The sequence below is a fragment of the Hesperophylax consimilis genome, chromosome 4 (assembly GCF_061612785.1).
Source record: "Hesperophylax consimilis isolate HC1 chromosome 4, BYU_Hcon_1.0, whole genome shotgun sequence".
Classification (NCBI taxonomy): domain Eukaryota; kingdom Metazoa; phylum Arthropoda; class Insecta; order Trichoptera; family Limnephilidae; genus Hesperophylax; species Hesperophylax consimilis.
In genome coordinates this window covers 1,888,562-1,910,684 of record NC_142839.1, presented here as the reverse complement: position 1 = coordinate 1,910,684, position 22,123 = coordinate 1,888,562, and the positions used below count along the sequence as shown (strand labels likewise).

The 22,123-nt window shown below is 32.8% G+C and overlaps 1 protein-coding gene and 2 non-coding genes across 5 annotated transcripts in view; all 3 read right to left on the bottom strand.

Annotated features, from left to right (window-relative positions):
• Nucleotides 1-811, bottom strand: part of Sox21b (SRY-box transcription factor sox21b) — a 99,968-nt gene extending 99,157 nt beyond the window's left edge. For all 3 annotated transcript variants that reach the window (XM_089631117.1, XM_089631118.1, XM_089631119.1), the window contains exon 1: nt 334-811. In XM_089631117.1, coding sequence (XP_089487243.1) covers nt 334-338 — 5 coding nt within the window. In that variant the 5' untranslated portion in view covers nt 339-811. The remainder of the gene's footprint in view (nt 1-333) is intronic.
• Nucleotides 812-15,329: 14,518 nt separating this feature from the next.
• On the bottom strand, nt 15,330-15,448 carry LOC149424015 (5S ribosomal RNA). The gene has a single exon (XR_016302131.1). It is a non-coding gene; the product is annotated as a 5S ribosomal RNA (ribosomal RNA).
• A 322-nt stretch (nt 15,449-15,770) lies between these two features.
• Nucleotides 15,771-15,889, bottom strand: LOC149424014 (5S ribosomal RNA). Its single transcript, XR_016302161.1, has one exon. It is a non-coding gene; the product is annotated as a 5S ribosomal RNA (ribosomal RNA).
• Nucleotides 15,890-22,123: the final 6,234 nt, after the last annotated feature.

The following is a 22,123-nucleotide window of genomic DNA, read 5'->3' as shown; positions in this document are numbered from 1 at the left end:
GTACATAATTTCATAGGTTTTATGCAGGTAATTTCAATAAAAGGACATCTAACACAATCGCATTCAGGTTCATTTTACAAACCATTAAACAGGGTGTATGATTGATTCCAAGCCATTTGCTACCAGATTTTTTGATAGGTATATCAAGACAATAATTTCTGGAAAATAATACTTGTCGAGGGATCTTCGGAAGTAGAATGGCACCATAAAGGAAGCAGAAATTCTTCAAGGTTCCTCCAGTCTCTCTAAGTATATCCTCTTCGTGTTGTCGAGTATTTTTTAGTAAAGTTGGATTAATTATTTGTGTAACAATAATAAAAATATAGAACAAACCTCATAAAGTGACCGCTGGCCCTTTGGTGCAGATCCAGATCCACGATTAGTTCTCTTTCTACTCAAAAGAAAAGTTTTTATTTACAAAGTTTTTAAACTGCAAAAAATTTCTTATTATTTGCCAAAAAAAGTCTATTTTATCAAACACGCACACGAAATACGAATCCTCGTTTCAGTTTTAATTCAGTTCATGAATGCAAACACAAAAATAACAATAATTAATTAAACTTGATTGTTTATGAACATTACCATTCACACGCGTTCTCACTGACAGTTCACGCGGGTACAATGCGAAGGGAAGTAGCGAACTGTAAAATTAATGAACATGTTGTAGTGACATCCAAACCGCGTCTGATCGCTAATTGGGATAATGAATAACTGATAATACGACCGCTATAATAATGCTTATTTAGTTTCACCGCGGTGTGTCAATGATAATGGATAATGGCTCCGAACGGACGTAGCTGCGAGCCGCGGCGCGTTTGGTACTGCAGCCAAATATAGTGATAAACCTGGTGCGGTGCGCCGATTCCGGCTCGGCCAATGGCGGGTCTTGCCGCGCCCGCCCGCCTCGGTACAGCGCTCCCATTGGTCCGAAATCCCCGTTCATTTTTTTTCAACCGCGCCGGAACATCTTGCAGGAAAATCCCGCACGAGGCGAAATAATGAAACAGAGTCGTCCGCTCTTTTAGTTTCGTTTCATTTTGGATCCTTTCGTTTTATTTTATGGGTTTGACGCGCGAACGATTCCTACCTTGTTTGCACGCGTAATCATTTTATTATAATTGATTTCTACCGTAATTCTCGATACGTTGTGGCGTTAAATCTTGACATTATTTAAATTAGGTTATGACGTTGACATCAATCAAGCCCTTCGCTTTTCCAGGAATTCTCACACTTTATTGGTCGGTTCATTATAAAAATGTGTTACTGCTATATAATCCAACGTCTTTTTACTTCTTAAATCTTTATAATACCGACGACATAATCAAAAGTTGTCCTTTGACACATTTTAATTGGCATTTAATATTTGAATGTTTAAATAAGGCAATCCTACATAAAGGACCTACAAAAAATCAGAAACGACGTTATTTGATACAAAGAAAGCCCAATTACTGATCTCAATACAATATAATTGATATTTTAGGTTTTCCGAAGGAAATCAAACACAAAGACATTCATTGTTTTTATATTTTACAACACTTTGGAAGTTAAATGAAATTTTCCCAATCGGAAACCAGAATCTCACGAGAATCCGCTAAGATTTTTATGTCTTTTTTTTATCTTTCACCAGCTCCAATGGCAGTTCCTTCTTATAAATATATAATGTAGATGCTTTTTGTTTATTTATTTCTTTACTTCGTGGACTTTTACTAGAAAATACACAATTATTTATTTATTTTAATTTTATTTTATTTATTTATTTAACTCCCAGAGGGCTTTTACATGTAGATGGTACAATTTTAATGACAGTTTTGAAACATAAGAAAGAAATAATAAAAATAAAATTACATTAAAAAATAATATACTTACGCAATAAACAAAATTAAAAATAACAAGAACATAAATTAAAAAATACAGCAATTTTACTGGTTTACAAAAATATAACTTCCATTTTGGAATAGTGTTGAAATAAGTATTTTATGTAATCCACAAAATTCGCAAAGTTAATATTAAATATATCGACATCAAGTATTGGTTTCCCATAGTGTGAAACCGTTGTATTGGGGAGTTCGCAATGTAATTGCGCTTATGTGTGTAAAAATTCAAATTAGAAATTCTCATTTCTCTCCATGTAAAATAGGTAACACAGTTGTGTTAACTATATTTTGTTGTAGCTAGCGATCGTAGAGAAAGTACCTACATTTTGCTATTTATTTACAATATCTTTACGAATAAAGTTAGGTACTTTCAGCGCCCTTAAGGTGATTTCTGACGAAAACGACGCTATATAAATTATCCAAATATTATTACTGTTTATGCGAAAAAACTGTTCATTGTCTCCTAAAAATTAAAAACAACTCGTTTTATTTTTGGCAAAAAAAATTTTTTCAACAAATTAAAGATTATTATTTGACCAATATATTATTGGCATTTTTTAAAGACGTTATTTTTCACCCCTTTAAGAAGACTTCTGTGCATAGAATTATTTCAGCACGTTCGATTTAATAAAAAAGATTAACGTAGGTATAAGAATTATTCAAAAACGACGGTTACATGACTGATAAAATGAAATCGAACCCAATTTAATCGAATCAGGAAGAAATAAAAATCAATTGTAGATACGTCAAAGTCAAACTGAAAACTGTCTGCTTTAAATAAAAATAGAAATATCGTTAGAATTTCAATGTCAAAAGCTGGTGCAGTATTATACCAACAGGTAACTAGAAATACATAATGTTTTTCTATGACAGGACTCATATCGACCCATTGAAAAAAAACTTCAATTATTATTTTAATTTATTAAAGTATCGATTTTGCATCAGATGTTGTAAAGTAAAGGGAGATTTCCGGAGTTCCTTGAAATATAGAAGCTGCAATCATTTACTTACATATTTTGAATACGACTTTGAAATAAAGAAAGGACATTCATTATATTTTTAGGAAAATAATGTGGTAAGTAATCTCTTTTACGGTTCAGAAAGGACCTCAGCATTTATACAAATTATAATACATTTGTGGACTTTTCAAAGAGATCAAATCAAAAACAATATAAATTTTTCATTAAAATTTACGGGATTTTATGTACTCGCTAAAAGATTTCTCCGAAACACGACAAACTCACACGTGCAACTATCACATTGATAGCTGTCACTCCAACGTTTTTTTGGACATAACCTATACTTTTAACTATTGATAACATCTATGGTATATTACTGCACATTGTGAAATTTTGTGGTATGGATACTGCTTCAACAAGTTTGCAAAAGATGAAAATGTGGTGGCTATTTTCTCACTGCTTTCCAAAGGGAGAGTTACTATAAAAATGTAGTCACGTGAGAAGCTCTCAAGCATACCTACAAACCTACATGTGTATAACAGAGAAAAAAATCGATAAACGCTACCAAAGTGTTATTTCTTACCTATGATCGCCACAGATTTAAATATAGGTCTAATGTATACATTTTTTTAACCCCTCGGTTAACCTTCGCTTGCGAGACTAAGTATAAATATGAGTTTAATATAATTATCAGAGACAATTTTCATCACGATTTTCGACTTTCCGACTTTCACATTAACAAACTTTTTTATGCAGATTGTGCAGTAATGCATTATACCAAAATAGAAACCAATGAACGGTTTTTTTGCAGAATTAATCACAATGTGTGCATTATTGAATCATTTTTCGAGTTGATGCATTTTTGTATCTTCAACAAACTGCATTTTTATTTTTTTAAATCGCTGTATAGTTATGACGTGATGTGTAAAGTTGGGTTATCACCAGTGGTCAAGTATGGTTAAAATGGCTTTAAACCGGGCTTAACTATACCGAGTCTGAATCGTCGCGGATGAAAATAATAACTAAGACAGTGACAGCCTTATTGTTAAACGTGTATTAAATTTTCATGATGTTTAAATTTAAAACACGTTTATTAGTAAGCCTGTAAGTATTTAAAAGAACCTTGAAACCTATTTATATGCTGTAAGAATTTTGAAAAAAGTAGCAGATAGGTTGATTACAAAGTAGATTTCAGAGCAAAATAAAAATGACGAATCCTTCCAGATTTTTTTTTTTTTTAAAAAAAAAAGACAAACATTCCCGGGTTACGAATAACCCAACAATGTTTGAAAATCTCCTACTACCACCACAGAAAGCCGAAAATGTTGCTTGTGTTGTGATGGAGGACTTAGCCAGCCGAGGAATCGAACACGCGACGCTCGGGTGAGACCCAAGCGCTATGCCCATTCAACTACTGACCGGTTATCCTTCTTAACTATCCCGCAGCCAAGTGGTCCTTCCTATAATACATAATATATCCTTATAATATTAGATATATATATATCATTTTAGTGTTTTACGTATACCTGCGCAAATACATAAGTTAACCATTAATAATTGACTGAATAATTGGGATTTCTATAGTTTTAAAGTCCGTAACAAGACCCACTTGGTCACAAACGTTTTGTTTGGCATCTCGACCTTTAAAGAGTTAACTTTACCATATTTTGGTGTCCTAAATTCTAAATATCTCGATTAAAGAAATTTCCAATATTCTGCTTTCAGTTTACCTTTCCTGAAATTCGGTACCTGCACTAAATTTGAATATAAGGAAATGGCTTGTGCCCCAATGATTGAATATTAAAAAACTGATGCATGAAATAAATAAATTACGATACAAAATGATGCAGTTTTGTTGCAAGTGCATAACGTTTTGTTAAATCGATTGTTGCGCGGATTGTGAACGGGAGGCATGGCCGTGCGCTGCATACATTTGTATAATTCGATTTTACCGTTCGGGATTGAACCCGGAAAGCGAATTAATATGTTGTTAACATATTTTTTAGGCACTGTACCCCACTGATAATCATAAAACGTTTAGCCTTATGCTAATTCTAAATTTCTAGAATTGTACACCGAACACGGTTCGTACTGGTGCGAGTTCTATATGGATACGAGTGCCTGGCACATCTTAACAATAGATGGGTTATTACTGTTATTAGTAGGTATACGGTATTCTGTTTGAATATGGCGAGGGAATCTACTTAGAAAACAGCATTTATGTGCCTTAATTTTAAACTCGGTATTCCATATTTTACAGTAAATCATCTTTATAGTCATCTTTGGGGATGCTATTTGGAGGGTATTTTCAATTAGAATAACGAGAGGAAGTTCTGGGAAGGAAAAGGTATGATGGGTAGGTTGAAATCTGGGGTCGGTGGGTCCAGGAGTGGCGTATGAATCCATCCTTCCGACTGCAGTACAAGGCGATTAGGTGAAGAGAGTACTTCTAGAGAGGTCAAATGGTATTCCTCAACCAATCTCTCCCGATCCGGCTCCCCACACGGAGACAAATAAGTGCAGCTTTTTATCGGGAAACAGTTAAAAACCTGACTGCATGACAGTTTCCTTATAGATTTTTAGTCATTCCGAATATATGTAAACACGTGGTCATGCAGATATTGCAGATGGCCTTGTCTGAATTCATGGACAACGGTCTTGTTATGAAATTTGTCAAATTAATCTTTCGTTTTACGCCTGCATTCACTTTTTTAACAGGAAAACGAATAATTTTACAAGATTTTTAATAAATTATAAATATTAAAAATTCATAAGATTTCTCCGTGCACGCAGTAAGTGATCAGAAGTACTAGGCCTCCAAGATCTAGAAGAATATCATTAACCGGACACCCCTGCTAAGTCACAAACGCAGCGGACCCATGGCAGAGGTGTTGACTATCCAATAAATGGTTACCGGGGCGGCGGTAACCATTCCGCCTCCCAAATTTAATCAAAAGCATACTATAATTATTTGATTAAAAAATGAAATTTACTAAAACTCTCGGATTGAAAAATTATATCTATTAAATATGATGTAATATTACACTTAATTTCAAAATTGTAAATAGTATTATAGACAGCCTGGATTTAATTAACGTAAATGATTATTAAATACCTGCGAGAGCTACTCGTTCCAAAGTCCTGTTTAAATATAACAATGCCAAGACTGAGTATTTAAGACACTCGCTTGTACCTAGATTACATGAAGTTAGAAATAGATTCGCAGAAGCGGGGGATCTATTTAACTGCATGGAAGGCAGGTACAAGAAGACTATATTTTCATTATCTTTTTAATCCTGTATGTATATGTATCTCCTATTTTTATATCCTTCCAGAGCTTGTGGTCATTTTACGATTAAATGCCACAGTTCATGGTTATTTAAAAAGTACCTATATATTTCTAGTATTTGATTGTGCATGTGTAATGTGACATGTAATTATTGTTAATGGCATATTTATAGCGCGCACATTAAATAAATAAATAAGTGGAATATTTTTAGAAGAGGTTTTTGTCAATCCCGCAATTAATAATACCATGGGGAGTATCTTGGATGGTGCAATGTATGTTAACCAATGTAGAGATTTATTAATTAATGGTCTAAAATTGAGAAATTAAACTTAAAAAAATAACATATTAAAAATTATCACGCTGTAATGAGTGAAATTATAAATCGAGAATGATATTGAGGACGTAGGTAGAGCAGGAATATGCTGCACATGTAGGTATTTATTTTAATTATAATTAGGTACTTTCATTTAAGAAATGGTATGTTTCTTAATCTCTACTAGAAGTTTAACGGTGATCTGATTTATGCATGGCTTCAAAACTTGCGAGTCTGAGCTAATGAGTTGTTTCCAGCTACGCCAACTCAGTGATTTTGGGTCGTTTGCAGGTCCAGTCTCTCTCACTCTGATTGACCGAATTGATGTTTTCATTCTGAAATTGGCCGTAGAACATTGATGTGTTGTATTTAGTCTATGCCGTAGAACGATGGATGATTAACTAGAGAGGGCTCTCTGGGGTCCAGGAGGCAGAAAAAAAGTGGCGAAAGTAGATAATATATATAAAAAAACACAAATTTTATTGCCATCAGAATGACTAATTAGAAGTCTTTTTTATCGTAATAAATTTTGAGGTCCCAATCGATGACCAAGGCTTTCCACTTATTTTTTCTTATGAGTTCAAGTTTATTATTGACTGTAAAATTTTATTTAAATGAAAATAATTAGCTCTATTTATAGAAATAGATTAATAAAATAATATCTACATAGACAGATAGGAGGCTTTGAATTTAGGTATTGATGAGAAAATAAGTTTAAGAGACCGCCATTACACAAATAATTTTGTTATAAATATCTAATATTTAACTGACAATTAGCTCTTTTTAAGAAGTAAGATTTTATAATATTTATTTGCGTGTATGAGAATTAAAACATCACACGATTCACATTTACATTGCAATCTCCACCAAGATCTTTAGTTCGTTACAGCTTAAATCCATTATAAAATAATAATACTAAAGTTGGAGTAAATCCTGAATCACACAATGCCCACCTTTACCGCAGCAAATGTAAATAACTCACAAAGAGCGTTTTCCTTGCCTATTAGACAAACATCAATGTGCACACATAAAATCATTCATTATTGCACATTGCATTACGTTTGCTTGGAAACATAGTCAGGTTATAGGAAGGCTGCTACAAAAGCTTTGGAATCCTAAGCAAACAGCGGTAAGCAATTGCTCTTTTGATCGAGAAGCTTCACAGGGGAATAAAAGAGTGTTGAGAAGAAACATCCTTAATCTGCCCAGGAATCGAAAAGACCGTAAAAGAGCAAATAACAGAATTAAATAATATACAACAAGCTTCTAATTGCTTTGAGTGCGTTCACCGTTCGTTTGTTTGCTAACCTTCTGACTGCGAAGAGAAGATGATGATTTATATATTTTAATTTTTTATAAAATTAATGTAAATTAAATTTTATAATGTTATTATTAAGTTCTGAAAGTATTTTAGTTTTTATTTAAAGTGACAGCTATTTCGGCGTTCAATACCATTTTCAAACTCTCAAGGAGGCTAAATCTTACATACAAAAAAGGGTCTTAGATTAAATTTACTTGAAAAATTAGAAATCAATAAACGAACGAAAAAATAGGAACATTATTTATTCTCTACTTCTCAGTATGTTCACAAGACCTAAATAATATAACACACTTACATTAGCTAATTACACTGAAGTCATTATTAAACAATTAAGAAAAAATTACCATTTAATATAAGGAAAACAGATACCTCACAGAATAGAGAATCTATTGTCACAAATACTTTCTCACTAAATCGGTTTAACCGGTAGTAAATCCTCTTGGACGTCATAAAAATTGAAATTGGGTGAGGGTAAATGGAATCATATAAATAAGTCATCTCAACGTGGCCTAAACACAGTTTTAAAATGCTCTTCAATGACAAAACAGCTTTCACAAAAATAAATTAAATAACTAAAATACATGCAGAACATAAAAATAACACTATTAAATTTAAAAAATGATATTCTACGAATTGAACATCAAAACAATTAATAAGATTATAATGAATGATAATCGGGAATTTTCACAAACTATGAATAGCTTCAAAAATGTATGGAAGATTTAAACATTTTGTTTCTAATACTGATCATTGATTTAAAAATCTCTAAATAATATTTTCATTGATAATTATTGATTTTAATAACATATTCATAAACGGTTCAAACCACAGACATAGGAATTAATAGACGAGAAGATAATGGCGAGGGGTAAAATCAACTGTTGAAGAACGAAGGGAGTAAGGCTGACTGTGATTCGTCAATAAATCAATCTGACAGTAAATAGGCATCTCGCATTATAATATCACCATTTACTTCTTAAAAGTAAAATCTGCTTTTGAATGAATAGACATTTTTACATGGGAGCGCAAATTACTCGCCACGTTATGAACAAATTTGCGAAGTCCGAATTCGGCAAAAAAATTCGGTTCTATTTTCAGAGTCGAATATTTCGTTTAAGTATTTAGTTAAGACACTTTTATAAATGTTCATAATTTACTTCCCAGCAACCAACCAGCTTTGTGTTTCGCGTCCAGACGTTTCTCGATGTGATAGTATATGTTTCTAAAACTGATCTATATTATACGATGTGAATATGCTTAAAATAAAGTAAAATAATGCTTATATATGGAATGTAATACGACAATTGGGTTTATTCTCTTTTTCAAATCTATTTTTACAAGTTTTCATAGTACAAGTCAACATTTTGCCGTGTTATTTCGTAAAATGAACCAATGATGCCTCGACCATAGTTCGCAAAAGAATGATGACGTCACGTGTTCAAATTTCACTTGAGGCCATACGCGAGCACAGCCGGCTCCAATGGAACCGGTATGGGGAGTGGGGATAATACGCTTTTAATCACTTAGGGCAGGTCTACTAATATTCATATGTCTATGGTTCAAACACTTGATACAACCCTACAACGTCATTGCGACGTCGGAACGCTACTGGTTGATAAGACGGCTGTCAACGATGTTGGATGGCGTGACGTCAACAACGCCATGTTCAATAATAAAAACGAACATTTAATTTTGGCGGCAATTCAAAAAGGCACATTATTTTAAAATGTTTGACAAAGCTTTATGAATTGAAAAATAGCTAGTTTGGCATGCAAACGCAAGTGTCATTGCGTCACTTGCCATATCAGATATAGGTAAAGCGCTTTATCAGATGATAGGGCATCCTTTACATAACGAGCATTATCAAAACAGGCAGCCATCCAAAAAATGAATGTTAGATTTCAGTGAACAATTCCGAAAACGTATATGACGTAAGAAGGTCTTATAAATGAAAACAATTCTATTCTCGCAGTAGTACCTACCTACGATTAAGATAACGATATTATATAATAATTATTATCTTTACTGTTTATACTTTCGTACTCCTCCAAAAGGATTCGACATAAATAAGCCTTCAGTTTTGCTTCAAGATGTTTTATAATAATATCGTTTTCCGAAAATTAAAGATGGTTTATATTAGTGGCTGAAAAGTTGTGCCTAATACGAATCATAAAAGATTTATTTAAGACAAATTTATCCACATATTGGGGCATATTTTGAATTACATGAATTACATATTTTCAAATATTCAACGCATTATAAAATTCATGCACAAACTACATACAATCTATCTTTGGTCATGGTGCACAGTGCGCGCTTCTGGTATATACCTACAACACAATATACAACCTAATATAGGTAGTTTTCATTGGTGCATACCTAAAAAACTGAATGCAATGCCACTTAATATTTTGCAGTAGAAAACAGCGTGGAATGCTCGCACTCAGTAGTGTAGGTATCTACTTCCGTATATCGTTACTGTTATATACTTTTGTACATAAATGTAAATTTTGTATAGATAACAACGTATTGTATGATTATCTTTTACAATTACAAAGCTTGTAGTACATAGCTCCATGGAAACGATAGTCAAATTGATTTCATACCAGTATATAAATAATTTCGGTAGGTAATAAGTATCAACATTAAAATTTTATTGAAACTCTGTGCAAATTCAGCGCAGGAAATACCAGCGATCCGAACAATTTCATCAAATAAATGCTATTAGGCGAAATTGGAAAACATGCAAGTACCTACTACACACACGTTGTGGGGTACCGTAATATGGGCAACCTTTAAATCAGGGGGCGACTTTGATCATCGCGGATACCTGCATAATTTTAGCTACCACTCATTAATTATACGCTTATTTTTAATGTTTTTTTTCGATTGACGTAGATACAATGACGCTTTGAAAATAAATGTCAAATTAGTTTTTGTTTCTAGTTAGGTATATTCAAAGATATTGATGGTTGAATTGTGAAGCTGTTTTTTTAGATATTTTCAGTCAGAAACATGCACCGAAATACTTTTCACAAATTCCTTAAAGATTATAATAGTTTCATGTCATTTATAATCGTTAAGTATGGAAGTGTCTATCGATATGTACCTATATAACAATTTGTTTTTTTTTTCAAAACAAAATTTTTGAATTGGCATATTGTTGTGATAAGTTTATAAAAATAGTATATCACTCCAAAAGGTGACTTTGATCACCATGGTTTTTTTATGTCTAAAGCACAACTACATTTTTTGTTTACATATGAATTCGATAGCTTCAACATGAGCATCAATTTTCCTCCAACAATGAATTTACAAAAAAAGTTAAATGGTTTCTAAGTTGATAGAGTTCACCCCATTTTACGGCAAGTCTTTAAGTACATATTAGTAGGTATATAAACATTTAGGTATAACTACATACAAACTACTACCAACCTTGAAAATTATAAAAATTGTTGTTTTCTTATTGTTTTTTATTTTATTTCTCATTTATTAAAATTTTCTTTCGTTCAAGATTTTTTCTTTTACATTAATTTTTTTTATTTCTATTTTCTTATGAGTTCTAAGCAGAGTAATGTGTTTGATTATTTGGCCTGTGGTGTACTTTTTTCTTCTTCACAAAGGTACATGACATTCATAGACACCCAGAACTGTTGTGTAGAATAAAATAAAATCCAGATTTTTTTAAAAATATTAAGAAGTGGCACTTTGTATGTCATGGATGATTTGAAACTCAACAACGATCTAATTCAGTTGAATAAGGACTTTTTCGTACTGTCCCATTGTACTCACACACTTTATTGCTCATTTATTAACTTCGGATACAAACATTCACAACGGTCAGAAACGAATTCAAAAACAGCTTACACCCCAATACATAAATTAATGTTCATTCATTACCTATAATACATTTGAAAAAAGCATAATCATTTAATAGTAAAATAAATTTATCGCCCAGATGAATATCAATTTTGTAATCTTCACTATCGGCTTAGAAAACGAAATTTCCTTAAACCTATACAATATGTGCGTAATCCGCATTTTGTTATAAAATCCATAAAATGCCGTATTCTGTTATATACGTTGAACTAAATTTCAATAAAAGAATTAACAACGATTAAATACGCGTTTAATGAATGAGCAGATTCCAGCAAATTATTACAATACTGTTAATCCCGCCGACCAAATCTGCACTTCATTATAGTCAAATGAATGCCGATAGGAATCTTGGATTCATTGTGGAAAGGACTCGAGCAAATAATGAGAGGATGAGGAGAGAAGAATCCGCGTCCGACAAAAGGAATTAGTGCTTCCCCGTGTCCTGCATCCTGAGTCCTGTATCGGCGACTTACAAGTTACAAGGCATCTGGTTTCCTGAGAACATCCGACGCAAGATGTAACTTTAGCCGTATGTGTGTTCATTACAATTACGAGTTAGAAGTAGTTGCCCGGTGATGGAATTCTATGATCGATATTGACAGAGCGGTGTGCGTTTGATGGGCTAATCTGCAGCATCGTTCACAGGTAGTTGTGCTCAGTGGCGTAGCGACTAGTCAGAACCCAATAATATTATTTGTAAACTTGCTCTTTTGACTAAAAATTACTATTTTATTACCGTATTTTTTCCTTGATGTTAAATATCTAGTAATCATTATTTCGTTACGCTAGAGGATTTTTCTTTGTGACGCTTTATGAAAAAAGTCTACCCATGGTGAAAATAAATGTGATATTTTAGAAACATACCATTTTGTTTATTTTCATCTTGAGGAAATGCTATTCCGGAAAAATGTAGCTCTTTTTCAAATTTTTATAATTTTGACTTAAAAAATTTTACCTCCTCGGCGTGTAACATTCGGAATCGGGCGAATTCAAGCACTCTATATGCAGATGGCAATAAGGTTGAAATTCCCGCTAAACGCTTAGGAAAAAAAAAGCTCGATTATAGCATACGCCAAGAATGTGTTCTACTCAAGGCATTTAATTCTACGCGATCAAATTTTCTAACCAATAACATACGATTTTGCTTTACTTCGCATTGCAGCGTCTTGATGTGCATTTTCAAAATATATATATAAAGAAAATTTCATTTAAAAAGTCTTGGCATGGTTTATTTCAGAGAATTTGAACAATTCATCAAATTTTAACATTAATAATCAAATTCTGCGAAAGTTCCATTCAAGTTTAATTATTATATCAGTATGGGCTAGTTACTTTACAGAACTGAAATAATAACAGAGCTTGAACATAAATTTCACTTGAAATTAACTTTAAATTAAATTGTTCAAATTCTGTGAAGCAAACCGTACTTACTGATCTACAAATCAAAAAAAAATAGTTTTTCATATTTAAGTGCCGCGATATGTACGTGAAAGAAATCAAATTAAATGTTTTAAAATTTCTTCAGTTTCTCATTTCTTCATTTCTCCTCAAAAGTTATGATGACTAGGTACATACTAATAAAAATTTAAACATTGTATTGTATTGTAATTTAAGTATAAAAAAAATTACCCGTCTTTTTTACTTTTTTCGCTATGTAATAGGTCCGAGTGGATTGTCGGTCAATGCCCGTAGCCCAGACGGCTGAAACTTTCGGTACGCCCTTGGCCCCGCGTCCTACCACCTTCTCGTCTCTTCCTGCCGCGGGGGTGCGTAAGATGGGAAGTTATTCTGGATTAGCGCGGTTGATCGATTTAACAATGCGGTTTTCGCCATCGGGAATAAGCCCTCAAGGGTTAGTGCGAGACAAAGCCAGACACTCCTTGCAGACATGCCGTCGCCACAATACAGATATACAGTAGCCACCAGATGTGTGGGTGCATTATTAAGAATTATTTTGCTCGTGAAATTACTTGTCGGGTGTTTAAATAATACGCCTGCAAAAGATCCCAGTCGCTTTGTTCGTTCAAAATTCATTCATGAATTTCTTCCACTTCTTAAAATAACATATTGGTTTACATACTTAACTATTATTTGGAAATACTATATTACCCTTTATGTTCATTGCAAACGATAGTAAAAAGATCTCCGTTACTTTGTCCATACCTATAAATTTCATTCATGAACCACACATTTGTCCACTTCTTAAGATAACATATTATTAGTTACGTACTTAACTATTATTTGGGTATTTCACTATAATATTTTCCTTTATGTTCATCACAAACGATAGTATTAAACACTGTATTTGTTGTGTTAACTTGAAGTAGGAAGTGTGTTTTCATTCAATAAATATATGAACGTAAATACAAAGTTTAACATAGAAAACTATTATCACACATTCTTGGAAAATGTTCACACTTCCTGTCGTTTTATAAAACATGTTTAAAATTACAAATTTCAGAAGAACTGAAATAAAACATAAGTATGTACTTACTATTTACGGCCTTTAAAAGGGTTTTTATGAATTGAGTACTAGCTACCCGGATGCTCACAAATTTCAATACGTAAAGAAAACTTACTGAGCAATCGAAAAATATGGAACATGGACGATATAGAATTTTGGATTTGATCAACAGATTAAATAAATTGATATTTCCTCAGCTTCCCATTTAAACGACCTTACGTTGATGCGACCAAATTTTTTTCTGTTTTTTCTTTTTCACATTTTTCGTTTGAGAGGTGTTTATTAATTTTATTATTATTATTTTAAAATTCGCCATGTTCGTAAGTTCTGTTGACAATTTCTATGTATGATTGACAGCTGTTTCGCCTTCGACAAACTACGGAACAATATTGAAGTGAAACTTCTTTAGCCGCGTAATGAATTTTCGGGAACGTAGTAAAACCGAGTCAAGATCGAAACGAAAAAGCGGGTACCCCCACCACCGCTCACCGTTCAGAAAAATGGTGTACAAAATTCGTTGTAATTATTAAACAAGTTAAATAACGTATTTTCGCACAATTTCGCAAGTCCAGTGTGGTCTAGTGGCTAGGATACCTGGCTCTCACCCAGGAGGCTCGGGTTCGATTCCCGGTACCGGAAATTATTTTTGGTCAATTTTCTGAGATACTGTTTTATTTAATTTGTGTTTTGATTATTTCAGGTGATATTTTTAAGAATTCATTTTATTAAATACAAGCAGTGACTTGAAAAAAATCATAAAATTGTTAATTTTTCAATATGGACTTTTGGCAGCCGGGATGTATTTATAATTTCACAATTATTTTAGGAATGCGGAAGCACATCATGCAAGATTCCCATTCTTGCGACCCGGGTTCGATTCCCGGGCAGTGCACTCCTTTTTTATGGAGAATCATTATTTTTCAAAGGAAGGATATTTTTGATATAGTAAAATATAAATGCTTCTTAGCTCATCTCGACAACTGGCGTTGGTGGTGTAATGGTCAGCATAGTTGCTTTCGAAGCAGTTGATCCGAGTTCGATTCTCGGCCATGGAATATTATTTTTTTGTTTTTAAGGAATTTTTTTTTTTTAATGGTTGACCATAATATCAATCCACTAAGTAATATTTTAGGCCTGTAGCATAATTGAAAAGTTAAAGAATGATATAAAATTTTTTATGATGTTAACGATAAAAAAATGAAAAAAAACATAAAATTAAAATAAAAAATGGGCCAACGGCACGCGGTGTTCCCAAGCGGTCACCCATCCAAGTACTGACCGCGCCCAATGTTGCTTAACTTCGGTGATCGGACGAGAACCGGTGTGTTCAAAATGGTATGGTCGTTGGCAAAAGTTAAACAATATTAATTTCTATTCTACCTGCCAATAAATATATGAAAATTAGTATAAAAAAGCCCTAATAATATTGAAAAAATTAGCAAGGTGTGTGCGAGGTTGATAAAAATAATCATTACATACGCGCTTGAAAAAGATCGTAATTACATTAATAAGTTTGTAGGAATTTTTTTTTTCAATGGTTGACCATAATATCAATCCACTAAGTAATATTTTAGGCCTGTAGCATACTTGAAAAGTTAAAGAATTTTATGATATTATTAATTATAGTAATGATAAAAAAATAAAAAAAACATGAAATTAAAATAAAAAATAGGCCAACGGCACGCGGTGTTCCCAAGCGGTCACCCATCCAAGTACTGACCGCGCCCAATGTTGCTTAACTTCGGTGATCGGACGAGAACCGGTGTGTTCAACATGGTATGGTCGTTGGCAAACGCTAAACAATATTAATTTCTACTCTACCTGCCAATAAATATATGAAAATTAGTATAAAAAAGCCCTAATAATACTGAAAACATTAGCAAGGTGTAAATATTATATACCTAGTTTAACTCACTCTCCTAACTCATCTTCGCTGTCTACAGGCAGAGCGCACGACTGTGGTCGTGAAGAACCGAGGTTCGATCCCCGCTTTAACTAATTTTTTTTTTCTTTTTTTATAACTTTTAATTTTTTTTATCACATGCTACTTATAAATATGTCAATAGACAGAAAAAAAGAGAGAATGAAATGAAAAGAGAGAGAGAGAAGAATACTAGAAGTTTCACTTCTGTCTTGCGTAGGCTTGACACACCCATTTTTTTTTTTTACAAGTGTCCCAACTGTTCCCAACCGTCTGGAACTAGTGAGACAACCCCAATTGGGGTATGTTGTGAAACTGAAGGTAGTGGGGAGGGGAATGAGATGGGGAAGAGGAAGGTGGGGAAGTACCTGGCTATTCAGATCTGGTCACCAAACACGGCCAAAGCGATTTCAAGCAATGTTTCAATTCTGAATGGTGGTCTTACACCAGGGCGATACTGAGTATATCTCTCACCTGGAAATGTACTGATTTGATTAATAATATTGAATATCTTCATAATTTAACAAAGCTTTAAAATAAATACATATTTTGTGCGGGCTTATTACCTGACGGCAATTTATACCAACCAACGCGTAGACACGTATAATAAATATATATGTTTCACTAAAGCTCGTTCATAATTATTTAAGCAACAAGAACACACCGATAAATTAGAACTCCAATATAGAAAAATTAAATTAGTTTCGCTGGTAATCAAACAAGTAGAACATTTTATTTCTCAGGTCTTTCAAACACTTCATAATAAAATTTGTCAATACCTTTGCAACTTTTTCGCTGAACCATATTAGCCGCTTTACGCACCACTTTTTCAAGGTATATCTATCTTCAATGAAATTGTCATTAGATCTCCGTGAGTACAATTGTTCGAGAAATACTTGTGTACAATTGGATCGGAGTATACTGCATTGTCCCGGAAACCGTTGAGATTTACCGCTCTGTGGATTTCAAATCTTCGCCCTGAGATCTGGAAGATTGATAGTAACTTCTCGAGTGGCGAATTAGATCGAAATCAATCAATGCATTTGTTGCGGGGAGAGAGAAGGGATAGTTAATCGAATCAACTGATTCTATCCAAATATATTTAGGAGAATTGTTTGTGAGGGAAGAAAATCCTCAATTTGACTGAGCAACTAACCTAGAATTATTTGCTTTAAAATTTTAAATCATACTGATCTAGAACAATAAAGTGGACCACTGGTGAAGCATGACAATGATTAGTTTATGTACCTTACTAGAGGAATTTGGTATGTAATTCTTCTTTTGAATTACTTATATAATTCAAGTTAGTTATTAGTTGTAGTTTCATAAATACCTACAAACTTTTAGAATGGTTAAATCTTCCAGCAAACTAAAAATTCAGGAGGAACTTAAGGAAGGACTTTAGGAGGGACTTGAGGAGGAACTTTAGGAGGGGCTTCAGGAGGGACTTTGGGAGCGACTTTAGGAGGGAATTTGCGATGGAAATTAGGAGGGACTGAGTCCGTTTTCAGTTTTTTTTTTCAATGCAAATATATTTATCTTCACGACTTTTTAAATACAAAGCAAACGCTTAGTAAAATAAGTTTATAAATAACTGACCCAATGAAAGCAACAATTCAAAGGTCGCCAAAGTAATTAATAGCAGCAGTGTGATATTTCAACATATGAATTTGTGCAGTTTTTTTTACAGTAAACCTTTAATCGTCAAAATGACACATTGAAATTATGTATGAAAAAAAATATATATAAAAAACGCGGAAATCTTAGAATTAACCCTAAAGGGGAGTACAATGGTCTCAGATCATAAAAAACAAATTCGATTTCTATTTTTCAGTTTCTATTATTGTTGTAACAGACGTAAAAAGGGCAGGTTAGCCTGCATTGTGCCCTTAAAAGAACCTGATATAATTTCATTTATTGCATTGTGTGACAAAAGGGTACAGGGGGTAGATTGCCGAACGCAATTTGCAAAGGGTTAAGTCAAGGTGAATTAAAAGCCTGGTCGTAGAGGGTTTAAAACGCCCATGAAAACGTTATGAGTTTTACAAGTAAACTGGAGTAAAATATGACGATTGGTGCTGAAATATTTTATTTATGAGTTGTGTTCTGCTTCTACGTGCCCAAAATCAGAAATATAGGCTACACTCATAATAATAAAATATAATGATAATTTGTGTGATAGTAAAAATAATGATACTTTGTCTGTGCGGCAGTAAAAATAATTTTACTTTATCTGTGCGATAGGAAAAATATTGTTAAATGTTGTCTGTGCAATGGTAAAAATAATAAAACTTTGGAGACTGTCATTGAGATTATTGGATCTTCAGCTTGAAAACTGAAAGAATGGAGGGGAAGGATATGACGCAAAATGTTTGTTAGGCACTACCTACCTTGTCAATATGATCTGATCACTAAACATATTTAAAGCCATTTCAAGCGTTCTTCTCTCACCGGGTAAATATTAACAGATAGGCAGGAAGGAAATTTATGTACCCATCTGAAACGAGTTAATTCCTAATATGAAATGCCACATACCTACCCATTATGAACTTAACATTGTTTAACTTATCTCGCCGTGTTTTGAATCCGCTACATTTGGATATAAAGCCAAGAAGCACACCGATTTGCCACGAACATACAAACTGAATAAAATGTTCTTTATTTTTTAAATGGGTTTTTGGTTTTTAAATTTATGAACTCGAGGATTTCATTTAGGTTCTTCAATAGAGTTTGAAAATACGTATATATTAATCAATTTCAGTGCAACATTTTTGATGATGTTATGTTCCAAGCTCTCAGCGATTTGGAACTTTTAACTTCCGTGTGACTGCCTGTGTGTATCATCAGTGATCAGCAGATAGATATTAAAAAAATATATATCTGGAGCGATGAAAAAATCGAATAATAGAAAAATCTAACCCCTTTTGTTGGCATCAATGGCCCAAACGATCATTTCACATTGGGCCACGCTAAATTATGTGATTATGCCGCCATTGTCACATGTTTGCCAGAAGGTCCCGGTAAATACAAATAAATAAGTTTTATTTTCACCCATTTGTACGGATGTCATTTTATTTTTGAACTGATGCGATGTATTGACTTGTACAGGATGATCAAAAAAAAAATTAACTGTTATTGAAATCACAGTTCGATGGCTTATTTTGAAATGCGAAAAAAACACTATAAAAAACACTATTTTAAAACCTTTAAAATCACAATTACTTGTCTTTATCGAAATTGTGAAAAATAAATATCACGTCCATATTGTCATATATAGTAAAATTACCTCAAGAACATGTTGTTATTATCATTACAAAATCTAATAAATAAAATAAAAACAAATTTTTATGAGAATTAATAATTTGCCCGAAAAATTCGTAAAGATTGAAAAATCTTTAAATTTCAGGCCAGTAATCCTTTGTGCTTTACACAAAAAACCTTGTCTTGTAAAAAAAGTTTATCTTTAAAAAATAAATAAACAACGACTTTACTAATTTAAAAATTGTTGCAAAAGACTAATGTTCTAGTATTATCTATCAAATCAATGACATTTATGAAATATAATAAATATAAATCAATACAGAAAATGTTTAAGGAATTGGATAGACGAGTGTTTAACACGTCAATTTCTGTAACATTTAAATTTTTTGGTTCCAATTTTTTAAGGACTTCCACGCATACTATACAAGGCAGAAAAACCCATCTAAACATTAATATATCTAAGGACTTTCACACATACCATATAAGGCAGAAAAACCCATCTTAACATTAATATAAGGACTTCCACACATACCATACAAGGCAGAAAAACCCATCTTAACATTAATATAAGGACTTCCACACATACCATACAAGGCAGAAAAAAACCATCTTAACATTAATATAAGGACTTCCACGCATACCATACAGGTATAAATTGATATGTCAAAATGGGTTCCATGATAACTCAACACAGTGACAATTCAACACACTTTTAAAAAGTGATATAAAGTCATTAAAAATGATGAAAATATTTTTTTTAACCTAACCTAACCTAACCTACTTAACCGAGTTAATAAAGTTTTCGTTTCATCACTTTCCATGACTTTTTATAACTTTTTAAAGACGAAGATTATCATTGTGATGATTTATCCGGTCACCGTTGAAATGTACCTAGTTTTATATTATACCACATGAGTGGATCTATTTTATGTGAAATAAATAAATAAAATCGACAAAAACTAGTAGGTATATAAAATGTTAGTTTTTGGTAAATAGCATCGCGGTAAGTGAAAGGTTTTGTGTGATAAGCTATTAAATAAAACACGGCATAAGGTGAGAAGAAAATACCACTGCATGGCATGACGAAGGCATGACTTCAGGAAGATATGAGTAGGTATATCAGTTTCTCTCACAAATTTTTGTTCGTTATGTTTATTACGAGCATTTATAGCGGATAACTCCTTCGTTAACATTCTCATTCCAGAAGGAAATTATGGTTGAAAGATAACAGTTTTATTTTTATTTTTAAAAAGGTATGCAGTATATTCAAACAGGTATACAAAACATAATCAGAAACACCTAAATAATATTGAAAAGTATCGTACATTAGCTCATTGAAATTATAAAAAAAACAGAAAATATTAATCTGTAAATATTGCATTTTCACTTTCGTTATACGCTGATAAAAGTAATAGTGTCACACTGTATCCCCCTGCTCTACATCTGTTTGCCAAAAAAATCGAATATCCACTTTGCCTCCAAACACGGAATGGTCGCACAAAGCCCCTGAATGGGGTTTAATAAAATAATTTATGTAGGTTTAGCGATGGCATCGACAATGGCGCATTATTTATTCATTGGAAACCTTCGCTTGATAAATGTCTTTCCAATCGATCCGTTTTATTTCTATTTGGAATTATTTCTGCTTATCCCTTCCGTCCCAGGAGCCATCCCTCTTTGTTCCTTGTTCCTTGTTCACTGCAACGAGGGGAGGTCTTGTGCGGGGTGAGTTGGTACCAGTGGCGGTTTTCTCAAAGGAGATTATGCACTAAACTAAGAAACAGTACCTAGCTAAAACGAACAAGATGTAAATGAATTATAATACATATTATCTAGATATACATTTTAAAGGCTAAAAATGTACGCAACTAAAACTCTTTACTAAGAAATCTTCCCGTTGGAAAATCCGTCCACAGGAGCGGAATATAGAACGCACCTATGGACACATAACTTTTATAGAATATTTCATACGAACAATATTCTGTATCATAGGATGAAAGATACGTAGTTAGTACCTATGTACCAGTTTATTCGCACAGTGAAATATTCGTAATTTGGTGCGGGGTTTGAAATTCGCCAGACGTCACAAATACAGTAAATAAATCAAACGTAAAAAAATTACGTATAAAACTAATAAATATGATGTTAAAAAACTTGCTGGGGTGTTTTATTGTTTTTATATATATTTTGCACGCATTTTATATTAGTATTAACAAATCTAATGAAAACAGATTATTGAAGAATAATATCTACTAATAAATCTGAATGAAACATGAAACAATACAAGACACAGAAAAAAGATAGTATATATATAAGTCTCAACTGGGAATCGAACCAAAGATCTCTTTTCACTCGACCATTGGAACCTAAATATTATATGTCATTTTTTCGATCTCATATTTTATAAATGATCGGAGATTTCAGTGAATTTATTTGTCCTCGCTTCACGGTTGAGAATGATGAACCACCACTGATCAGTACAATCCTACAACATCTCACCGATTCGATGGCAATCGATGATCAATACGAAACTGCCCCAGACAACATTTTTACCCTTAAAAATCAATGAAGATTACGCATTTCATGTTACCAGCTTTAGCTAATATTCTCGTTTAATAATAATGACCAGATTTAGATTATTCGAAATGAGTGAATAAATATTTTGCATAATTTCAATCAAATTGGTAGGTACCTTTTGTTAGTATGAAACACTGAGACTTTAAGAATATCGCTTTCTTATACGTGTTTATTTATCATGCCAACGGGTTTCGTAATAGCCGCGTATTTGTACTTGACGGCTTAGGTAAATTTTATTTGATCAGGTAGTGTTATTTCACAAATT